The sequence below is a fragment of the Ricinus communis genome, chromosome 3 (genome assembly GCF_019578655.1).
Source record: "Ricinus communis isolate WT05 ecotype wild-type chromosome 3, ASM1957865v1, whole genome shotgun sequence".
Taxonomy (NCBI): domain Eukaryota; kingdom Viridiplantae; phylum Streptophyta; class Magnoliopsida; order Malpighiales; family Euphorbiaceae; genus Ricinus; species Ricinus communis.
The window spans coordinates 30,644,479-30,669,706 of NC_063258.1; the positions used below are offsets into that span (position 1 = coordinate 30,644,479).

The 25,228-nt window shown below is 31.0% G+C and overlaps 2 protein-coding genes across 2 annotated transcripts; both read left to right on the top strand.

The window, feature by feature from the left end:
- The first annotated feature begins 4,441 nt into the window (after positions 1–4,441).
- LOC8275666 (thioredoxin-related transmembrane protein 2) lies at positions 4,442–8,164 on the top strand. Its single transcript, XM_015717610.3, has 9 exons — positions 4,442–5,051; positions 5,170–5,226; positions 5,565–5,634; positions 5,927–5,968; positions 6,083–6,156; positions 6,664–6,734; positions 6,851–6,936; positions 7,040–7,149; positions 7,839–8,164. The coding sequence occupies exons 1-9, from the start codon at positions 4,833–4,835 to the stop codon at positions 7,899–7,901; spliced, it is 792 nt and encodes a 263-aa protein (XP_015573096.1). The 5' UTR covers positions 4,442–4,832; the 3' UTR covers positions 7,902–8,164.
- Positions 8,165–17,992: 9,828 nt separating this feature from the next.
- Positions 17,993–24,965, top strand: LOC8275667 (homeobox-leucine zipper protein ATHB-8). Its single transcript, XM_048372157.1, has 19 exons — positions 17,993–18,463; positions 18,831–19,065; positions 19,191–19,350; positions 19,548–19,657; positions 19,855–19,945; positions 20,543–20,638; positions 20,732–20,845; positions 20,931–21,014; positions 21,110–21,265; positions 21,354–21,428; positions 21,645–21,751; positions 21,833–22,025; positions 22,637–22,822; positions 22,904–22,981; positions 23,203–23,337; positions 23,479–23,804; positions 24,000–24,099; positions 24,265–24,414; positions 24,671–24,965. The coding sequence occupies exons 2-19, from the start codon at positions 18,842–18,844 to the stop codon at positions 24,815–24,817; spliced, it is 2,532 nt and encodes an 843-aa protein (XP_048228114.1). The 5' UTR covers positions 17,993–18,463; positions 18,831–18,841; the 3' UTR covers positions 24,818–24,965.
- Positions 24,966–25,228: the final 263 nt, after the last annotated feature.

The window sequence follows — 25,228 nt, forward strand, 5'->3', positions numbered from 1 at the left end:
TTAGTTTGTAAGGTAATAAAATGTATTTTCTTGCCTTAGCCGCGACGGGCAGGAGAAAGAAATTAAATTACAAGGTACTTTTTTGTCATAAAAAATTATAGTTTTTTAAGTGCAAAAAAGTCTAACCACAAGATATAATTTTTCACTTTTTTCTAAAAATAAATTCCGACCATTTTCTTTTTGAATTCCTACCAAAAGTCCTTCCAAACCAAATATTTATTTTTAACTTTTCTCTAAATTTAAAAATTAATAATTATATCAATAAGGATATTAATCAAATCAAATCAGTTAATGACATACTAAAATCATCTCATAACTAGATTAATATTATTTGAGTTGAGATGAAACTACTCAAGTAACTAGACGAGTTTACTCAATTCAACAACCTCATAAACCTAATCAAAATTTTATCATTTTATTCTATGTATACTAATTTAGAGGAGCTCGGTTGAACTCATAAAAAGTAAATTCAGTCAAATTTGAATTCTTAATAGTTTGTTGTTTTTATAAAATAATCAAATCAAATTCAAATATATTATAGAATCGAGCTTTAGATAAAAAAGTACGTAATTAAATTTGAATTAAGTATTGAACTTGTATCGAACTTAATTGACCTTGAGTATAACAATTTTTCCAACTCAGCTTAGTTCAATTATATCTATAGTCTTCAACATTACATGAGATAATATCCAAACATTCGCCAAATATTACATCCTTTCACATTAAATAAAATTTAATATATAATTTTAGAATTAAATCTAAATAATCCTTTTATACCCATATCTATAAAGTTATAAGATAGGAATGAGTGAATTAAGAATCTTATTTTATTTTATTTTTAATTTATTTATGAATAATTTCTAATTCTTAGGTTCATTTAAGAAACAAAATATAAATAACTTAAAACATTTTTTGTACTTAATATTATTTGAAGCTTTAATTGGATCGATTGATTTGATTGAGATATTGAATGTGGGATTAGGATTAACAATTCGTGTTATGTTGTATCTAACCATTCCGTGTGGAGATATATGTATAATATAAAATGAGCTAATTTAAATACTATATGTTTTAACTAATAATATGAAAACATCAAACTCAAACATGTACACAGTTATTAACTAGATTATATGAGTATACCTGTGTAATCTGTATAATAAATAAAAGATATATTTTTTAAAAAATAATTATTATTTAAATTTACAAAATATACTTTTCATATATCCATATGAATTATGTCCTCTATCTCTATGAATAGGAATGAATTTTTCTATTATTGTTCATTAATAATAGTAGAATCGTTGGCACAAAGTAAAAAAAAAAAAAATTGTTAAATAACAAAAGTCTAAAAATCCAATTAATTCAAAGAAGTTCTTATCTTATTCTTATAAGATTGATAGCACAATCGAAAAAATGTTTAGTACACTTTTAGTACAAACAATTTAAATTTAAACTATAATTTTATAACACAGTTCGATCTTTATGAATAATAAAATTACTTATTTAAGTATGTAAAGAAACAAAATAAGTATGTTTAAACATGTTTATTCATATTGCATATTATCCATTAGTATCTTAACCTGTTTAAATATATATATTTATTTGTATTACTTATAGATTTAGTGAGTCAATCTATTTATATTTAGTTTTTTTTTAATGTTATAAATAGGTTGCTTTATTTAAAAATTTAAAAATTTTTATTTCATTTCAAACTTATTTAGTTACATATCATATCTTATATGTTAATTCGACCATATCAAAATTTGTCAACCTTATGTTAGAATATAAATAATGGATCGATTAATTTTTAAAATGAAATATTGAATATTAGACTATTAAGCCTCATTCAGTTGGAGTTTTTATGTCCAAAAACTATTGCAAGGTAAAAGAGTTAAAAAAAACAATGTTGAAAACATAATAATAATAATAGTTATTATAATTAATAAAATAATAATAATAATTTTAATAATAAGAATAAGGTGCTCCATATAATTGATACGTTTTTCTTTGTATGTAATGGATAATCTAGAACCTGAGTCACAGCAAATTTGTGTGGCAAGTAAATAGAAATGCATGGGTGAAAAGAATCTGTACAGGATGTGATGAATGTCGGCTTAGAGACCACGTGGCAAACATCGAGGAGTGTAACACTGATTATAATGGGGCCAATGTTTTGCTGGACACCAATCCCTATGCAACCTTCTCCGAACAACGGATAAGGTCCTACTATTCCTATTTAATGCCTTGGTAGATAATTTTTCGCTCTTCTTTTTTTTTAATTTTATTGTTTTATTTTCTTAGAAAAGAAAAAGAAAAACAAATTTGACGACTTTATTTCTTGAATTAAAAGAAAAGCCTGTAAAAAGAGAGGGAACCTCGGTCGTTGCTTGCCGTGGAGGGTTTCACTGATTTACTGATTTCCAGGTATTTCATTTTCTTTACTTATATTTTTAAAGTTATTCAAATGCATCACAAGGCTTCACTAACCCAGCATTGAGTTATGGCTGAATTTACGTTTTGAGTATCATTTGCCTATTCTTAGTATATTGTATTTTATTGAGTAATAAATTACACATTTTAAGTGTTTAATATATTATAAAAAAATAAGTTCAATTTAATATAAATACTTTATTTCTATTAGTTTTCATACTGTAACCTAGAAAGATAGAACAAAAAGAATTTAAAACTCGATAAAAAAATTACAACAAGACAAACTGTTTATTACTATAAAAAAAATATTAGGTGAAAATAGAGTAGTTTATACTGTTAAGGCATCTTAGGGTTCATAGATTTCAACTTTATTTTTCCATATGATCCGATCAATTTATAATTATTTATTGTTCAACTCTTTAAACATTAAAAAGAGAAAATAAACTCCACTTCCTCATGGTTTTCTATAATTAATTTATCTAATCACTGAATGTAAATACATCGTAATAGTAAAAGTATTTAATAAACTCTTACTCTCTCATTAATTATTTCAATTTGATACTTAAAGATGAAAAATAAAAATAAATTTCCTCCTAATTCATATAATTAAACTAATTAATCATAACTGGAATACTTACACTAGATAACAGTTTAATAAAATAGAAGAAATATTTTTAAGTATTTGTTGCATGTGTTATGGGTCCAAAATGCACGTGACCGGGCTAAGGGGGGATGTCAGTGAAGCATGTGAGTGCTCGGCTCGTGTCAAAAACCCAGTCTGACGGTGGTCAAATGACACGTGGCTTCAATCCACGGCCTTTTAGCTTTTCTTTGATGCTTCGTTCTTATGATAGATATATATGCAGTGCTTCTTTCTTTTTGAACGTTCAGCATAATTATTATAACAACGTGATAGCCCGTGCCGGACGGTCATGTGAGACGTGGGCATCGCTCGTGCGTTACCTTCTCCCCGGCCTTAGACGAGTGAAGTAGCGATGGGCTTCCGTGTATGTATGCTTTTGAACTTTCAACTGAACTGAACATATGGAAAAGGGTTTTACATGATACGAGTTAGGTAGGGTGCGGTGACTAAGCTGGTTGGCGAATCAAATATGTTGATTTATTAATATAAAATTTATTTAAAAGTTGTATTTATTTTATTAAAATTTAGTTTAGTTATAATTAATTTTATATAAATTTAATTATGCTGAATTTTCACTTTATTTAAAGTATATAAATTTTAAATTTATATATAAATTTTATGAATTTCAAGAAAGTAAAATGTTAATATATATATATAACATACTTTTATTTTTCTACCATATCATATACATTAAAGTGGAACTATCTTTTTTATTTAATATATTTTTATTAGAGTAATAAAGTTGTATTATAAAAATGCAAAATGCAAAACTACATGATATGAGAATATCATATTTCTGAAAAGAAAGTTATAATAATATATATATATAGGAAAATTCAGCATTCTTTTTTAAAGACAAATTTATATTGAAAGAGATTCAATATGCAAAATATATCTATACAAAAATATTATTTTTCTAAGAACTTTGGTGCAATTTAAAATCCTAACTGACAATATTTCAAGAATGAGGAGACGTATTTTCGGCCCAATTTGGTTCATAATTAATCACAAACTGGGATTTAATATTCTTTCCCAACTTCCTGGATTGAAGCATGATCAAAGGGCTCATGAGTCGTGGTTAATTATGCCAATAATTAATCTCTATTTGAAAACTTTTATTGAAATAACGTTTTCCTCATCATGCAACTAAAATAGATGGAGTCAAAATGAAAAAATATTTTAAAACCAAACATTACTCAACAATTATGTATTATCACTATTTCAATCTTAAAAATATGGAAGCTTAATACACAATTTTGTTCATTGGTCAAGTGTTATATAGCCCGACAGGCGACAGGCTTCAATTTCAAGCCCACTTCGATTTCCTTTTCTCTTATACGAAGGAATAGCAGGCGGCATATTTCGTTGCCCCACTGACCAACACACCACAGCCATTATTCTTGATGACTAAGATAAGCGCTTAATTGATTTTACGAGATCTTTTTCCTTTTTTTCTCTTCATTGAAGTAACCTTTTTAAGCCATCAGAGTGTTGCTTAGTTTAGCTGAGTTCAAAGACTGTTGCTGCTGTGTTTAATCAAGGAAATGGGAGTGCAGGGCCATAGGCCTGTAACGCAAATGGGGTTGTTGGCAGGGCCCAAAACGATGTGCTGGGAGACTTGGACCAACAAACCCATCAACCAAGGAATTCACTTCGAAGTGACTGTTGAGATTGAAATTCAATTCAAATGAAGAGAAGAAAGCGAAGCTAAGAACTCAAAACGAATCGAAGCTAGTAAGTAGATCCATTAGAAGTGAAAATGAAGAATAAGAAGCGGAATAGTGGAAGCTGTAATCCAATGGAATGGGTAAATAAGATGGTGTCGGAGCCTTACTATCTCTTCCATTTTCTCGCGTTCTTCTCCTATTTGGTTGTTCGCATTTCATCATCCTCCCTCCTCTCTCCTCCCATCGCTCACCATCTCCTTTATCGTGAGTTTCAAGCGTTTCTCGCACTTTCTGTTTTAGCTTCTATTAAGGTAATTAATGCTATTGACACCTTTCCAATTTACATTTTCTATCATATCAAAAAAAAAAAAAAAACATTAAATCGGACTAGTGTGATTTTGTTTGCTAATTCTAGGGTTTTATTGACAGTTGGTGAAAGAAGAAACCTGGGAAGCCTTTATTGCTGATGTGCTGTTTTATGCAAAGGTGATTTAATTGCTTTTATTACTGTTATTCGATTTTGCATTGTTTAATTTTGCTTATCATACTCGCGTTTTTCACTGTGGAATTGACATGTGAGATTAGTTATCGAGGCATGACCAATGGCAGAAAGTGTCATGACAATTTTGAGCTGCATTGGTTGTTAACTGGTCTGCGTTGCGTGTAATCTGTTTACAGAGCACTATAAATATATTCTACCATTTTGAATTTGTTAGCTATCTCAATCAGGTGTTAGAATTTTTCATATAAGATTTCTTTGTCATCTGTTTTCTTTTTCAATCTTATCCTACTCTTACTTGAGTTATGTAATTTTATATTTTCAGCTTCTTCTTGTTGCTGTTTCTTTGATACTGGATTACCACTTGACTCTGTGGTACATAATGGTATTTTCAGGTACATAGTTTATGTTCCTTTGCTTCTTGTTATGTGAACTGGGGAAAATTTTGACACGTTATTTGGAATTTGGAGACTTTATTATATCCTGATGATGGTTTTTGCTTCCTTATGTTTGAAAGTTAATGCTTTTTAACTTTGGTCAGGCTACAACATAATAATGCTTTAAAAAATAAAAAAAGAATACACCATAATAACGTATCTATAATCTTCCTAAATATAAACTGTTTGATTATTGATATTACAAATTTTAATTCAAGTGCAACTTTGTTGTGTTCTTTTCCATTTGCAGTTATATATATCGTGACACAACAGCCTGCTTATGAAGGACTAGGTATGTGACGATTTTGGATTGATTCTAATTGAAAATATGCACTTTATAATTATGGTTACTTGCATTTTCAGGTCCATGAAATGCTTTTCATTTCTATCTAATTGGATGTTCCAGGTACTGCAAGTAAATTAACACCATTGCAATTAGAAACCTTGCTGACGGAAGGGAACACATCAAGGTTCTGGTTGGTTGGTCCTTAAGGCTTGTTCTCTGAATCTCTTATTTGCCATTCATGGCCAGCATATTGACTTTCCTCAAGAAATATACACAAACGTCTTACTGTATGTAAACAGACGTCGGGTGGCTAATTAATCTTTTGTGATTTTAGTGATTAATGATTGAGTTTTGCATTTCATAATTTCAATTTTTGAGCATTGAAAAACATGCTACCTTTATGCCATACCTTGTTGTTCTAAGACTACCTAAGAGATAATAAAGTAGCGCATACTAAATAATTTCTCAGAAGAAAAAAAAAAGATATAGTTGGTTGCTTATTAGTGCATTTACTTACAAGCAAGGTTGCTTGTTTCTTTGGTATCCATTCGGCTTGATTGCAAACTAATTCTGCTTAGACAAAGTAGCAGAAAGCTTTCACTGGATGTTAGTCTGTGCTTGTATTTATAAACTAGGTTCCATTGACTCATTGTCCTTGTTCATTTTATATACTAGCTGACCAACGATCTTACTTCTGGCAGGTAGAATTTCGTGCTTTATGTTCATCTACTTGTATACGTGCAAGTCGGTGTTTTCCTGAGCTCTCAATTATGTATGTATGACCATTTTTAATTATCATATTTTCCATAGATGTTTGCCATTTTTTTTTCTGGCCAGTGTTTTTAATTTTTCTCTCATTTTCTGTATATTTATATATCCTCATGGCAGTTACTCAAACAAAAATTTATCATTTGGAATTGTTGATCTTGGAGTCTTCCCAAATGCAGCAGAAAAATTTGGAATCTCTCTCAGTGGTTAGTAACATGTATCACGAGCATATCTCGAGTTCATCGTTCCTATTGTTTCATGTAGTTGCTCTCTTGTAAAGTGGATTGTAAGGGTACCTGTTACCTGTAGGGGGCATGAGCCAACTTCCCACATATGTATTAGTTGAGAATGCTGCTGAGGTTACACGCTTTCCAGAGTGGGATTTTGAGGCAAAGTCTTCCCATCTTCCTGCAACTAAGGTACTCTGTGAATGTGTCACATTTTTGATACCATGTTGGATATTATCCTTTTTGTCTATTTGCTGCTAATCTTTGTGCCTAATTCCTATAGTTAGTTCCCTGGGTCTTTTTCCAATCTAAATGCAACAAATAATAGTAGCTTAGGGTATTTTGTGAAATAATTACTAAATTAGGGTAGTTTAGAAAGTATTTAGCAATTTGGTTTGGTTTCTGTGGAGTTAGCAATAAAATGGGGAAAAGTCTTAACTTTTTCTTTTCCTTGTGCAACTCTGTCCATAGTCTGAAAAAAAAAAATTTTGAATCCCAACAGTAATGTTACCATTACTGTCAACTATTGTCAACTATTGGGTTTGCCCTCCTTTCAGTCTATTGCAAGTTATTGTATTTGTACAAGAGTTAATGACGCAATTATTTGTGAATGAAATAGGTGATTGATTATGTTTATCTACTTTTAAACCGACATCATTATGAACAATGTGAAGTGTCTGGTTTCTTGACCAAGGATAACATATTGAACTTTCATCTAAACAGCCAAAATCTTGTTGCTCAAATTTCATATTTTAGGATGGGTGGCTGGAGGAGAACATTGTCCATACTTGATAGTCAATTTTTAATACATACTTCTATATTAATGGTATACGAGCTGATCTGAACACTGACAAATTATTCCTGGATTGTTTGTTTTGCAGAAGCTCCTTTCCAAGCATTTTGAACTTGATCGACACCTTGTTGAATATCTACACGGTAAATAGATGCTGAAAATAGATTAACAGCTGGATGCCTTGCCATTTACAGGCTTGAAGTTCTTCAGTCTCCCAGAATACAGCCATGGCAAGAGAAATCATTTTGAATTGTTGTCAGAATTTCTGGTCTCTTTTCAGACTGACCTCTTCTTTAACGAAACAGTTGCACAATTTGGAAATACCAATTGTTTTCGTTGGTTATATATTTAGAGAGAGAATGAACTTTATCTTTATATTGAAATATCTATAATATATTGAAAGAGCTTTGTCTAGTTTCTGTTTAAATCTCACATTTTCTTGTCGTCAAAAATTTAGATCAACTTCACTGTATTATATAGCGCAGAGATTAAATGATGGCACAATTACTTCAATTCCTGAGCCCACTGTTTAATTCTGATTGGTCATAAAGGGCTTATACTTATTCTTCCTCCCGTTCATAAGCTAGGTTTATGCATTAGGACACTGCTGCCCACAGAGGTTAGTGCCTCTGCATCCATAGGCAGTGGGAGATGTATATCCTAATTAGACGTTGAGACAAAGATGCACATTTGAGTTATTATTTCCTCTGCTAATTGGGAACAAAAAACAACAAAATTTCGTTGGTGGGCTCTGAAGTTAGCCACCTATAGTAGCGGCACTGCAATTTTATTTAATGCGTGAGTTTTTGTGCAATGCAGCACAATTATTACCTTTCATGAGTGATTTTATCGACAAAACTGCCCACTTCAATGTAACATGGAGATCTCACATGAGAAGAACTTGTAAATCAAAATGTTTTGATAATCCAAGAAGCTAAACTTCTGTAATCCTTGTATATATTTTTCTTTTCATTTTTTTATATGGGGGTGGGAGGGGGGGGATGTGGTCATATGAATTTTGTCACAGGACAAGTTCAAAAAGATTTGAAGTTGAGTAAAGATGGATTACAACTTATGACCTTTAAAAAACAAATTGAAGGCAATTGATTAGGAACAAAATCATTGCGACACTATAATTGGACTACATTCAAGTGTAGATATATCATATCATGGTTCTGGTTTGCTGCTGTTTTTCTTTTTTGCACCTTGTCAACCAAAATTGGAGAGGTAAAAGACAAGAGAGAGAGAGAGAGAGAGAGAGATAGAGCTACTAGGATGTGAGAACTCCCCCCGCAAACCTAGGAAATCACTTTTATTGTCCGGTCTTAATATACAAGTCGTATAATGAGATAGGCTTAACTCCTCAAAGATTGAATTCGGACCTGGGCTTGTGGTGCATAACCCTATTGACAGAAATGGTGGCAGTGTTAACATTTTGGACCCAACCCCATCACAGGAAGCAAAGCGTGGATTGACGCGCATTAACAGAGTCGAGTAGAGCAAGATAAAAGAAAAAGGGGTTAAAAGACTAATTAAAATAGTGGCACCTGGGTGGGTGGAAGCCGAAGCGATGGGCGGACAACCTCTAATATACATATTCTTGGGAAGACCGAGATTTGCGTCACATAAAGTGCCGCCGCCGAATATTCTCCATTGAATTGAAATTTTTTTCTCTTCAAAAATTAATAAATTTCTTTTTTTTAAGATAAATTTGAAGGTGACAGTGGCAAATCATTATCATTAGTATTTTTTTTTTGAGAAAGATAAATAAATAAAATAGTGGGGACCGGTTTTTCTCTATTTTCTCGCCGCAATGCGGGGCCCATGATTTGGTTGTCGGCCCACGCTCGGGTCGTCCCACTGACACTCTTTCCTCACTCCCATTAACTTGTGCTAGGCGTTTCTTTCTTCCTTTTTTATATTAAAGAATTTTGTCTGGACCATTATTCTCACAACACAAGCCTTTTTGTGTATTGCCTCTCTACCCAATGCATTTGCCATTTCGAAGGTCCCTCCTTGAATGTCCCCTACAACCTAAATCCCATCTTAGGTTTATGCACCCATTACCCTTTTTATTTTATGTTATAAAAAGAAAATTATATGTAGAGTTACCCTCATTTGTTTATTTATTTATTATTTTTAGAGACTTTTTCGAGAGTTAAAAATGATGAAACTTTTTAGCTTTTGATCTTAATGTCCTAAACTATAAGCGAAGCCTTGGTTAGTCTATTATTAGTTATTACGTTTATTCTATTTTGCAAAAAAGAATTCCATTTTCTTCTTTCATTGAAGCCTAATAACTTATAAAAGATAATAAATTTTTTATTAATAGTGAATGAAAAGTCAATTTTACAAATCTTAAAAAATTTCATAAATAAATTTTTCTATGTATTTCTCATTGGAAATTTTTTGAAAAAATCATCGTATCTTACTTCTATTCCTTATGAAGGATATTCATTCTATTATAATAGAAATTAAAGAGGATTTTTTGCTTAGTGTGTTTTTTATATGGAAATCAGAAGCCGAAAATCTATTTCTTTTAATTTGTACTTATGAAAATTTGACTCATCGATAAATTGAGCAAAAGATTGATGAAACCATTTTTTAGGTTGGTTGAATTTTATATTTGCTAATATATTTTATAAATAAATAATAAATAGAAGGCACATTTGAGGGCACCGTCTAACTAATGAATCGAAAGGCAAAAGGAGGGCAAAAATAGTGAGAAAAGGGGAGACAGAGCGACGCCGTGTCAAAGTAAAAAAAAAAAAAACAAACAAACAGAACGGAAGGTGGTTGGGCAAAAAATCCGTTCCGTTGACGAAATACAAAGCCGCGCTTTCCCAGATCAAAAATGTCACAACAGAATGTCTTTTAATATATGGACAGTGCACACGCCGAAAGATTGCGACACGCGTTCTGCTGTTAGTGGTCCCCTGATTCATGCTAGCTGGTCTTCAGATACACTCTAGTGGTCCCTCATTAATTTTCTCCGTCATTAGATCTTAATTGCATACCTCCTTCCGTCATCAACACGTGTCCCTCCTACAATTTTCCTTACAACTTTAGAAAATAATAAATTATAAGAAAAAACAAAACAAAAAATTTAATAGTTGACCACCTTCAAAAGAATTCCATTTTGCTTTGCATTAATGATAGACTATACCTTTGCAGGAAGATGTTAAGTCAATTGTCTTCTCTCCTAATTTGCCTTTTTGTTTACAAACATCTATTTATATTATAAGATTCCTTTATCTGGCGTTATGAAAATTTCAATTATTTTTAAGTATCAATTTTATAGCATCAAAATCATACACATCAAATTAGGTAAGAAATTAATAACAACACTCTTTTTTAAAAATTATTAAAAGACTAATAAATCATGGATTATACAATAGAAAATAGTTATTTTTTTACACTCACCATAAAGACAAAAACTCACCTAATACGAAAAAAAAAAAACTCGAACTCAATACCTCTAGTGCCTAAAAGCGAACGCTCTTAACACTTGAGCTAATATCAAATTTAATAATAACATTTTAAAAATATAGAATATATTTAGACCCCATTAACCTAACAACATTTAATATAAAAAAACATCTCCAATGCACTATATACTGTAAAATCTCTTTATAGTGATACTTTATATAAAATAATCTCTATATAACAATAAAAGATTACAATCCAATTTGGACTAGTTATACATACCAACAAACTCTCTATTGTAATAAGTTATTAATTTTTTAAAATATTATTTAAATTTTTTTGTCCTATATAGTAATATTTATATATATAACTCTAAAAAATATATATTATATTATATATTGCTTTATTGTAGTATTGTTTTATCTTTTTAATCTTATTTATATAATATGAATAAAATATTTACAAATTTATCTCTAATTTTTTTCATTTCACAAACATAATTAAATATTAATTAAAAAAATTAGTATTCAAACTTCTATTAGGATGTAACCTCCTTGTAATAAATTTTATTTGGTCCTAAATTTATCGCTATAGAAAGGTTTTACTGTATGTCAAATTTTTTATTTTAAAGAGATATATCATAAAATGACACTCTAATATACTCTTTATTTTTTAAATATAAAATAGAAAACCAATTTGGCTCTATACATATAGAAAGTCAAACTTCATTCTTTACTTTATATTTAATAAATGCATTGTAAATTTGTGTGTATTTGATTTAATTAATATTTGTAATTCTTATTTTTCTATTATAAAAAAAGATAAAAATTAAAACTATTAATATTTATAGAAATAAAATTAAAATAAAATATAAAATATAAAAAATCTATTAGACTTAAATATTTTATTTTTTATATTTAAATATTTTTAAAATATTCTTTATTATATTTATATATATTCCCAAGTCTAAACTAACAAGAAAACTAAAGATTCTTTTATTTACTCAATCATTTTAGCATATGTGTATAATATCATATAAATTTATAAAAATAAGTTTATTAGCATAATTAAATACCACATTAGTTATGGATCAACCAAATATGTTATTTTTATTTTTTAAAATTTTTAGTATATTTTTAGAATTTAATTAGTGTCAATTTAGAATTATGAAATTTATTATATAATTTTGACTTGTATAAATAATTAAATATTATATATAAATTCATTGACAATCTAAATTAATAGAAAGATATATATAATTAATAAATTATTTAAATATAATTAATATCCATAATTAAAAAATACACTTATAATGATAGAATACTATAATGGTACTCTAGTAAAACTCTATATTGTATTATATATGCTTAGTTATAAGAAAAATTTGAGCCATTCAAATTTACCATATAGATGTATGATACCATATAAACCTGTAAATATTGATATTATTTTAATTTTGATAATTTAATAGATTAATTAATTATATATAATATTTATAAATTGATTAATTAAATATATTATTTTTATTTATTAATTTTATTATTTATATCTAAAATTTAATTAATAATATTTAACAACTATAAAATTTAAATATAAAAGTTTGACTCATATAAATAATTAAAAATTATATATAAATTCATTGACAATCTATAACAACAGAAAAATATATAAAATAAATAAATTATTTAAAATAATATTAACTCATAATCTATAATTAAAAGATAAATTTATAGTGATAGAGTGCCACGATGATACTCGATCAAAACTCTAAATGTTTTAGATCTCACTATAAAAATAGTGAGATCTAAGTATATATTATTTTATTATATAAACTATTAATATAGAGTCATTATAGTGTACGTTAAGTTTTTTCTATATAAACTTATAAATATTAATATTATTTTAGATTCAATAATTTATTAATAATAATTAATATATTATTCTTATTTATTGAAATTATTTTATCAAATTTTAAAATTTAATTAGTGATATTTAACAATTATAAAATCCAACTATCAAATTTTAACTCATATAAATAATTAAAATTTATATATAAATTTATTAATAATTTATATTAATAGAAGAATATAAAAATAAATAAATTACTTAAAATAATATTAATTAATTGTTTATAACTAATAAATAAATTTATAATAATAAGATGTGACAACAGCAGTTTAGCAAAATCCATTAATATATTATTGATTATTGAACTATTTATGTATACTTTCTTCGCCATCAATACGTGTCCCTTGAGGTATTTTACACATGCTTTTGGGGAAAAAAATGGTTCTGATCATCTAACATTTGAGGGATATTTGACAATTTCCATTTTGCATGTATTAATCGTGCAACATACCATTATAAAGAGGGTACCTATTTGTACTCCTAATCTATGGGTTCTCCCCAATACTAATATCAAATATAAAATCATAATGTGTTTACTATTTCAAGAGCAATAATTTAATTTATATGCAATGTATCTTAACTCTTTGATACTGTTTAATTCATGAAATACACATAGAAGAATGGTTCAATTAATTTGTTTCTCAGATAGTTAGGTCTCACTTTTACATTATTATATGGATTCAGAAAGTGTTTTTCCATGTATGAGGGTGAAAAAAAAGATGTAATTTTGCATGGAAGTGTAAAGCTTTTTTTAAAAATAATTTGACTAGAATAGCCTCCGAAATCTCAGTATTTACTAAAAAACTTGTATTTTTTTTTTTAATTATAAAATCGATTTTTGAAATAATAATAAATACCCTAATATTTGATAATAATATTGTTATTGTTTATATAAAAATACAATATGATTCTTATTACTTCTTAATATTATTAGAGTAAGAATGTTATTCAGTGCACATTCTAGATAAATTCCTTTTTTATGTTCAACCAGATAAGATTGAATTCATCTGCTCATTTTTTTTCTTCAATTTCACGTTTTTTTCAAAAAGATAGCTAAACTTATTATAAGCAATTATAAATATAAATATAATATAATATATGTAATATATTAGTTGTTATATAAGCACACCATCAGTTTAAACCAAAAATCAAATACTTAAAAGGGTAGATGATAATAAGGATCTTTCTTCGTCTAATTATGTTTTTTAATTTAAATTTTAAATATTATTATATATAAAAATATTTTAAATTAAATCTAAATATGTAATGTAAAAAAAATTAAAAATTAAATAACTAAAGTTAATATTTTGGATTAAACGTACTTACGGACTGCCAATATCATCAAATGATAACACTGATGAGAAAATTAAGGTTGTCTTGCCAATTAAATAATTTTAGCCCAAACATTTCATGTGCATAAATGCAATTTGTTAGTAATTTATTTCATCATGTATACGAACACGCGGTATCATAAATAAATAAATAAAGTCGATAGATTTTCTTTTTCTAACGTGGTAATTAATTAGTGAAAATTAATAAAAACCACGAAGTGAAAAGGCTTTTATGAAAAAATTATATATATAAAAAAAGAAACCAAAAGAAAAAAGGTTTTTAATAAAAAAAAAATAAGAAAAAAGAAAAGGGACACGCCTGAGGTTAGCTGGAGAGGAGCACGTTGTAAAAGTAAAGGTGAGGGAGGAGGAGAAGAGTGCTCACGCGTGGCGGGTCCACAAAAATTCAGGGCCCCACATTGAGTGGACCCACAAGGATATGGTCTGCTGGCGTCAAGCACAAGTTACAACCCAACAATTCTCACTCTGGTCACCCTTTTATAAGCTGTTATTATCATTATTATTATTATTAATCAATTAATTAACTGATTAATTATAACAATAACCATCTCCAATCAAAGTTAATTAGATAAACCACAGTAAATAACAGCAAAAAGTTCCTCTTTTCTTTTATAAAAGTGAAGATATCTATCTTTGCTCTTGCTGTGGGTGGTGGCACCGCCGGAGGCAGAGGTGGGATACGGAGAAGCGGGAGTGGCGGGGTATGTTATTACTTTTACCAGCCGACGTGCCTTCGTTACAGCCGTTGACATAATATTATTAATCTAAATAGACAAAAAAGAAATTAGAGGCTTAATAATAAAACAAATCTAATTTTATCTTTAGAGTTAGGCCATCAATGTTGCTTGTCCCACCTCTTATTCTCCTTTTTCCATTTTAATTATCTTATTAATATTATATAATTCCATATTATGGTTTGCTAAATCGCATTTGTTTAGCCATCACTATGACTCACTTTAATTTCTTTGATATACGGCCTATAATTTCATTGGCCAACAAAATTTACCTGCAAATTTAAGAGATTATGACTCCGTTGGATTGCGGATTATAACTTATTTTCAGAAGAATATTATTTTACAGATTTTATTTTTAAAATTAACTTGATTTTCTTTTTTTCTAATAAATATTATTGCATCCATAAATGCACCAAACATGAATTCTCTAAGAAATACTTTTCTGGCAAACAGAAAGAGCCTGGGGACCAGATAAATTAAAATCTTTAATTTATTAATATTACAGGGTGGTTGGATGAAAAATTCACCAATAATCACCCTATAATATAGAAACATGGTTAGCATGGTTTAAAAGAACTGACGAGGAACAAAACGATTGATGTATGCATGCTGAGTTGTACAAATTTGAGGAAAGAAAATCTCTTTTATGTATTATTTGAATGGGTAATTAAATTCAAAAAAAGACGCGTATTATAAGTCTTTTAGTTTGAAAAAAAAGAGAAGGGCAGTGTGAGAGCTGAGCAGTAAATTCTAAATTCTAAATTCTAAATTCTAAATTCAAAGTAAAAGGGTCTAATCTTTGGATGCGAAAATGGCAAAGAGGATGAAATGAGACCCACTAGAGTTGGTCTGCCATTTCCTAGTTTTGTGCCACTCATTTTGGTTTTCTCCCTATATATATTTATTTAATTTTGTGAAAGGGGTACTGCTACAATTTGAGGGCGGTCGGTCTTGAATTTTGGATGTGATTAGAGTTTTAATAATATTCAAAATGGACGGTCATCAATCAATAATTGATAGAATTTAAGTATATTCAAAATCTTATGTATTTAATTGATAAAATCTAAAATTTCTTAGAATTTCATAAATTTTTTGTCATCAAATCAAATTAAAAATTCCAATTAGTGGCTGCTTATAAATTGGATTTAGATTTATTCACATTTTGACCAATAAAGATCGCATAATGCATTTTTCTAAATGAAGTTGCTTAGTCATAAGCACGACTATAGAACGATAACTTACGGTCAGATACAACATAAGTTTGAATATTTTTGTATTTTGTTTGACTTTATTTTCTATGACTTGAACCAAAGCAACAAGAAAAAGGAAATAACACATAAACCTCAATTAAATCGACATCAACCATGTAATAACTTTTATATACATTTTTATTATTTATTACAGTCCATATCATTTAAAAAAAGAAAAAGAAATTTAGAAGAGTTTCATAAAAATAAAAGAATCGATGTGGGTTGGACACTGAACTTTACTGGAAAGAAAAGAGTGTCTGGGTCAGTAGGATATATAGCAGGATCCCCAGGACTTAAAAAGTCAAATCTTTCTCTTCTTTGGATTTATTATTGTTATTATTATTACAGAAAAACTAAAATGAAAAATATTATTATTATTCAAACTTAACGGCATGATCACAAAAGGAGAAGCCTCAAACAAGTAGAACTGTTGTTGTACTGTTTGCATTAAATTCCTTGGACTTACTTATGTAATGGTAAAAGACTGAATCTTCCTTGCTACTACTCTTTGTAAGATAAAATACTTATTATTATTGCATCAATTGTTATTACCAAATTTGCAGTGGTAGCAGCCATTTTGATACCCTAATATACTTATATTCTAATTCTCAAGGAAGAAGATGATACATTTAAGAAGAACATGCATGAGGTAATTAAGAGTAGGGTTTAGTTGATGGCGTGAGGGCAAAGAGGAAGAGTAGAGGGCGGCATGCAAAAAATCTCATGATTTTGTCTTGCTCCCTTCCCTACGCAACCCTCCTCTACTTTATTCTTCATCATTCAAATATTTTCCTTTTTTTTTTTTTTTGCTCCATTTATACCATACACATGCATGCAAATTATTTAATTTGAAATTCAAAGCCTTAATTACTTCATTAAACAGTCTTATTTTTTTTGGTATGAACAGTCTTATTTGCATCACTAAGCTAAGGTACCTTTTCAATATTTAGCTTGTTCCGATTAATCCTTGCTATCGTAGTTTTTACATATTTCGTTTCTTTTCATTTTATTTTGGAAATGTGATAGCATCATGAACTCATTTTACCAATTTTCGTAGAGTATGTAATACATGAACAAGTTAAAAACAGAAAAATAAAAAAGAAATTGTAAAATTATGTATTTGAACCCAATCGGAGCTTATGCAAAAAAGAAAAGAAAATGCAGTATTATATTTATTGTCTTTAAGGAAAGTGATCAAATGAAGTAGGATATATTATGGCATAACAAATTAAGAATTAGTAGGCATGAGCTTCACAAGCGACACGCTTGTCAGTGGGAGTTTGAAGCATAATATTTTTCCCACCTTCCACAGCATAGGGAAAAGACAGAGAGAGTGGGAAGAGTTGAAAAATTGCCAAAACCAAAGGAGAAATGAGCTGAAAGCAGCAGCAAAAGCAATAGCACAAATCACAACAATAGCAAAAGCCAAAAACATTCCTTTTAATTGATAAAAGAAATATTAATTTTAAAAAATATACCAACAACACCAACCAAAAGTTAAAAAGGAAATTAGAAGACTTGATAATCATGATATATAAAGAAAAAGGAAATGGAGAGAAGAGAAGCGGAAGAAGAAGAAAGGATATGATATGAACACAAAAACAAAACAAAAACAAAAGACACAAGACATGCTCTGATATTCTGTCTGGTATTTGGGGTGTTTTCTCTTTTAACCATCCCAATCCCAATATCACCTCTCCAATTTTCCCTTTTCTCTTTTCTCTTTTCTCTTTTCCCTTTTCTTTTCTTCCCCCCTTTTTTTTTCTCTTTCCTTAAAAAACTAACCCATTCTCTTACTCCTCTTCATTATTCTTTTTCTTCTTCTTCCTCCTCTTCTTCACTTGCATTTCTCAAGCTTGTCGCGTTCTAAAAGTATCTTCCTTCGGTTGGGTTGCAGTTTTTTCTTTCTTTCTACGAAAGACTCCAACTTTCTTTGTTTTGTGTGAGGAAGGAGTAGATAGTATCTAATTCAAAAACTTTAATGTTATTGATTTGATATAGAAAGGGGCAGGCGACCCGATCTGCGCCAAGTTTCTTCAAACGGTAAATCAATCATTGATTTTGTTCACGAATTCATTAACCATAGACTAAAGTTTAAGGCTTTTTTCTACTATTAGAAGCTTCATGTTAGCTATATATATATATATATATATATATTCTTCTTCTCCCGGGTTCTTTCTTTTTTGTTTTTTTAGCGGGTGTATTAGTTGAGAAATGTAAAGTACATGTATACATGATGCTCGATTCAAGAATTCATTAACAAATAGACCAAAGCTTGAATCTTTTTATATTATCTTAAGCTGTATTAGTATATAAAAATTGTCGTTCTGCCTTCTTTCTTTCTAATGGGTGTGTGTTAATGGAGAATTGAAAACTAAACAGCTACATGATTATGATTATGATGATGCAGAAACAGTAGTGATGATGGCGGTAACTTCATCAGTCTGCAAAGATGGAGGAAGCAAAATAGCAATGGACAACGGGAAGTACGTTAGGTACACACCAGAGCAGGTAGAAGCACTTGAAAGACTCTACCATGAATGTCCTAAACCAAGTTCTATGCGCCGCCAACAGTTGATTAGGGAATGCCCTATTCTCTCTAATATAGAACCCAAGCAAATCAAAGTTTGGTTCCAAAATCGAAGGTATATATACATATATAACCTTTTTTCTCTATGTATATTCTCTTATATAAGGATTTAGAGATGGTCTAATCTTTGCATTTTATTATGTTGTTTTCTTTCTATGTGGTTTGTTTTGTCTTCTGTAGATGCAGAGAGAAGCAGAGAAAAGAGGCTTCACGGCTTCAAGCTGTGAATAGGAAGTTGACGGCTATGAATAAGTTGTTAATGGAGGAGAATGATAGGTTGCAAAAGCAGGTGTCTCAGTTGGTCTATGAGAACAGTTACTTTCGCCAACAGACACAAAATGTATAATCTTTTAATTCCATTGATTAAATACTATTTTTACTTCTATTTGATAAAACTTATATTTTTTAATCAAATAGATTAGAGAAGGATTATGTTTTAGTGTGGTCAATAATCTGCTGGTAACATTTTGGTTTTTGAAAATTCGATTGGTTTTTAATGTTAGAGGGTGGGTTTTGAGTTTTTCTTCTTTGTTACAGGCTACCAATCTGGCCACCACAGACACAAACACGAGTTGTGAATCGGTGGTGACTAGTGGTCAGCACCATTTGACTCCTCAGCATCCACCAAGGGATGCTAGCCCTGCAGGGTTAGTGGATTTGATTTGCTTTCTTTTCTTTTCTTTTCCTTCTTTTTCAGCTGAGAATAAAATAAAAGTGCGGTTCATGTTAGGTCGTTTTCTGGCCTCGATTTGTACAATTCTCTTCTTGTTGTATTATGTGGCTTTAGCTTATGAGCTTCTTTCTTTCTTTCCTTTTTTCCCCCCTCTTTGTATCTCTTTTCCAGACTTTTGTCCATTGCAGAGGAGACTTTAGCAGAGTTTCTTTCAAAGGCTACTGGAACTGCTGTGGAGTGGGTCCAAATGCCTGGGATGAAGGTTACCACTCAATAAACTGTCATTGTTATTATAATCTATCATTCTTTGTTAGCATTTATTAAATTAAATAATAAGCTACAGAAACCTTGCTAAACGTCTAAGCAATGTCCAAATCACATCGTACAAATGTCTTGGAAATATTATCTTCTTGTTTCATGCTAAGTCTCCAATTTTATAATCGATTAATATGTTATCCTTATCTTGAAGAGAGCAAGAGAATGTTGTTTGGTTTATTTTATTTTAATTTTTGTTAGTATCTTAATAATAATTTGGAGGGTATCACAAGGAGATAAAAGAGTTTTAAAATAATGTTGTCTGCCAGTGCCAAAACAGATGCTCAAATTTTCGCTGATTGCCCACAAACAATCAAGACAGCAGTGTCATGACCCTTGCAATATTAATATTTCATGCTTCATGCTTCTTTGCTACTTCTTTCTTGAAAACTGCACTGCTTTCAATTTAACGTTCAGAGTGCTATTATTCATGCAATGCTCATAGTTCCTTTATTTAAATTCTTTTTTCCCTTTTCTTTCTTGTTGTAGAAGTAGGCCAGGTTTGGCTTCTCCTCTGTAATCTTTCTTTTGTTCACTTCTGCAGCCTGGTCCGGATTCCATTGGAATCGTTGCTATTTCTCATGGTTGCCCTGGTGTGGCAGCACGTGCATGCGGCCTTGTAGGTCTAGAACCTACCAGAGTAAGTTCTACCTCTGTTTTGTTTTATGCATGTATAACAGTTCATTTTTGGGTTTCAGATTTGATTAAGAAATATTTCTTGCTGAATGTCTAGGTTGCGGAAATCCTTAAAGATCGGCCATCATGGTTTCGTGATTGCCGAGCTGTGGATGTTCTAAATGCATTGTCCACTGGGAATGGTGGAACTATTGAATTGCTTTACATGCAGGTGGGCATTACTTGTCATGCATCTGAAATTCCTGTTCTATAATATCTGCTTAGTTGTTAATTTCCTGTTTTGGTTCTTGGTTTAGCTCTATGCCCCTACAACTTTGGCACCAGCTCGTGACTTCTGGTTATTGCGCTACACTTCTGTTTTGGAGGATGGCAGCCTTGTGGTATGAGCATTATTTCTATTGAAAAGATTTTCTTTTATGTGCAACTTTTTTAAACTCTCCAGGCACTTAATATGTTTGATTGTTTTGCTTATAAGATTTGTGAGAGATCACTTAACAACACACAGAATGGCCCGAGTATGCCACCTACACAGCATTTTGTGAGGGCTGAAATGTTGCCTAGTGGATATCTGATTAGACCTTGTGAAGGAGGTGGATCAATTATTCATATAGTTGACCACGTGGACTTAGAGGTATAATTATTATTCTTACATGTTTGGAGCATATTCTTCCCTTGCTTGGTGATATAAGGATTCTGACATGCTTATTGATTTACTATAGCCTTGGAGCGTACCTGAAGTGTTGCGACCGCTCTACGAGTCCTCGACATTGCTAGCTCAGAAGACAACAATGGCGGTAAGCCTGTCTTTCCAGTAAAAAAATACTGTTGATTATGTAATATTTATTATACTTCTATCAGAATCATAAAATTTTCTGATCTCTGCCCTGGATGACTCCTGTGCTTTAAAGGCCATCACATCAGTAAACAAGATATTGAGGGATAGCACATTATCTATGAATTTGTGATAATAAAAGTCTTCAGCTCTAATGTAACCTTGGCACTTGGTGCAGGCTTTACGACACTTGAGGCAGATTTCTCAGGAGGTTTCTCAGCCAAATGTCTCTGGTTGGGGGAGAAGACCTGCTGCTTTACGTGCACTTAGTCAGAGATTGAGCAAGTATGTGTTCTAAGTTCTTTTAGCTTAAAATTCTGGATATAATTTCTGATACATCGTGATCTAACTGATTCCATGCTGCAGGGGCTTTAATGAAGCTATTAACGGGTTCACTGATGAGGGGTGGTCCATGCTGGAAAGTGATGGCATTGATGATGTGACGGTTCTTGTCAATTCGTCTCCCAGCAAAATGATGGGTCTAAATATATCATATGCCAGTGGATTTCCAGCTATGAGTAATGGAGTGCTTTGTGCAAAGGCATCAATGTTGTTACAAGTAAGGATTTTAAATATATTGCATATGTGCCCAATGCCAACTAGAATACGACTTACTTTGGAAATTAGCCTTGTGCTAGAATGTAGGATGCTGAAATTTTGAAGTTTGTGAATATTGATGCAAAAAGAGACTACTTTATCTACAGCACCTCACTGTTGGCCAATCAGCTTAAGTTCCTTTATGTTTCAATCCGAAAAATTTTAGGGAAATAAAAATATGCTAGGTGGAGATGGGGGAAAACTGATTCTAGTCTCGATCACTTTAATTCCATTAGATTTGAAGCCAGTGAGTGACTAGGTCTTGGCTAAATCTGCAAGGCTAATGACCTTGGCTAATTCTGTATATGAGAGCATGACTGAAGTCGAGCAGTTCTCTAGAACAAGTTTCCTACAGCTAATAACTAACTTGCAGTTCTGGAGGGTAGAAGTTTTTAGCAATCATGTCCTCGATAAGTTGGAGTTTTATCTATTTAGGTTCATAGTAGGAAATTGTCTCAAGAAAAACTCGTGAATTTGTTGTTGCTGAGCTTCTGCTTTCCCTTAGTTAATAATTTTATGTTCTGGAAATAATTTAACCTTACAAAAACAATTGCTGTCTGTTTTCTTTTGTAGAATGTGCCTCCAGCAATACTTCTCAGGTTCTTGCGTGAACATCGATCAGAATGGGCAGATACTGGTATTGATGCTTATGCAGCTGCTGCTGTTAAAGCTGGTCCCTGTACCTTGCCAGTAGCTAGAGCTGGAAATTTTGGGGGTCAGGTTATTCTTCCCTTGGCTCACACAATTGAGCACGAAGAGGCAAGTAATTTAGTAATTCAGAACATCATCTCTTATTACTTTACGCATAAATTGAGGATAACATCTTCTTGCTCATTACAGTTTATGGAGGTAATTAAACTTGAAAATATGGGTTATCGAGAGGACATGATTATGCCGGGTGACATCTTTCTCTTGCAAGTAAGTATTATATTCTAGTTCATTAGTTGTCAAGTACAATGAACTGTGAAGATACTGAATTTTTTAAACAACGCTGTCAAATTTCATTTCTCTTGTTAAAATAATTAAGGTTTAAAATGATCAACCTTTATTTAATTATTGCTTTTCTTTTTTTACTGATCAGACACTTTTAATCTCCTACCTTTTTGATTTCTGATGTTACTTGTTGTGCGGATCCCCAGCTTTGTAGTGGAGTAGATGAGAATGCTGTCGGTACTTGTGCTGAACTCGTCTTTGCTCCTATTGATGCTTCTTTTTCTGATGACGCCCCTATTATTCCTTCTGGTTTCCGCATCATTCCTCTTGATTCCAAAATGGTATACCTTTATAGTCGTATGATGTAAATAAATAATAGAATCATTTTTTTTGTCGCGGTAGTATATATTTATTTATTATCTTTTCATTGGTCAATATTCGTTGATATGGACTTCTAATTTTTAGACACTAATGTTATGTAGGATGTCACTAGTCCAAACCGTACTCTTGACCTAGCCTCTGCTCTTGAAGTTGGACCTGCTGGAAACAAAGCATCTGGTGATCTTCCAGGCCATTGTGGGAGCACAAAATCTGTAATGACAATAGCATTCCAATTTGCTTTTGAAATCCACCTTCAAGAAAATGTAGCATCCATGGCTCGGCAATATGTTCGTAGTGTTATAGCCTCTGTTCAGAGAGTGGCATTGGCTCTCTCTCCTTCTCGTTTTGGTTCTAATCCTAGTCTCCGGCCACCCCCTGGCACTCCTGAAGCTCACACACTTTCAAGTTGGATATGTCAAAGCTATAGGTATGCTGCTTGAATCCTTCAACATGGATTTCTTTACTTACGACTTGTTGGGTCAGTAGAAGTACTCAGAATGAACAAAATAAATTCAACCTGTTATCTCTAGTTCTTAGATGTGTATTTTTTGCCGAACTGTCTTTCCAAACCTCACTTTTTCCAAATAATTTGCCATAATCGAACTATTGGATCTTCTTATAGGTGCTATCTAGGTGTGGAACTACTTAAAAATGAAGGAAGTGAATCCATTCTGAAATCACTTTGGCATCACGCTGATGCGCTTATGTGCTGCTCTCTGAAGGTATATTGTTTGATTTGTTGATGTCTTTATTTCTGAACACTCACAAAATTTAATCACTATGTGATATGTGGCTGTATAGCTTAATCCAAATCAAGAAATTCTTTTTGCCTTGTATAAGTTTATAGAATTTATTCACAATTGTAACTCATCCAATGTTGTATGCAGGCTCTGCCAGTTTTTACATTTGCTAATCAGGCGGGACTCGATATGCTTGAGACAACTTTGGTTGCGCTTCAGGACATCACATTGGAGAAAATATTTGATGACAATGGAAGGAAGACTTTGTGCTCAGAGTTCCCACAAATAATGCAGCAGGTATAGTACTAGGGAATCTGCTTAACATTAATTGATTTGCAGTATATACATGATCCTTTACATCCATTACTTGACTTCTTGCTTGAACTTTGCCTTTCTATGACCTGAGAGATACTAGTTCTGATTTTAGTTGTCAGCTAATGTTGAACACTTGCTGCATTCATTGATTCATGGAAAAGAACCGCTAATGAAGATTACCTTTCATTTGTTTTGGTTTGGAACAAGTTTTGTAACTTGCTGCATATTGTATTGGCAGGGTTTTATGTGCCTTCAGGGTGGCATCTGCCTGTCAAGTATGGGAAGACCAGTATCCTATGAGAGAGCAGTGGCATGGAAGGTGTTGAACGAAGAGGAAACTGCCCACTGCATTTGCTTTATGTTCATCAACTGGTCTTTTGTCTGAAACTAGTTATAAAAAATCGAAATGCAGAAAGAATATTAGATTAGGACAAACTTCTTTTTTGACTTTCTTCTGGTATTAATGAAGCTTTGATACTGTTATGAGCATACACCAACAGTAACATCTGGGTCCCAATTTCTTTTTTCTTAAATTTGCCCATCTTTTAATATTCTGCTTTATGCTTTATTCATGAATCACTATGCAATTTGCATATCCTCTCACCTTTATATCTTTGGTCACATCACTGTTTGTACATGTCCGCGCACTTGGGAACCTTTAGGAACGTCTTTCTATGAGTAAGATTTCTTGGTCCAAAATATGGGCTACAAATTGCTGAATTTCTTACTACCATCTTCCCTTTTTTGCCACTTGTTAATTGAGCTCCTTATCATTCTTTTTTTTTTTTTTTTTCTT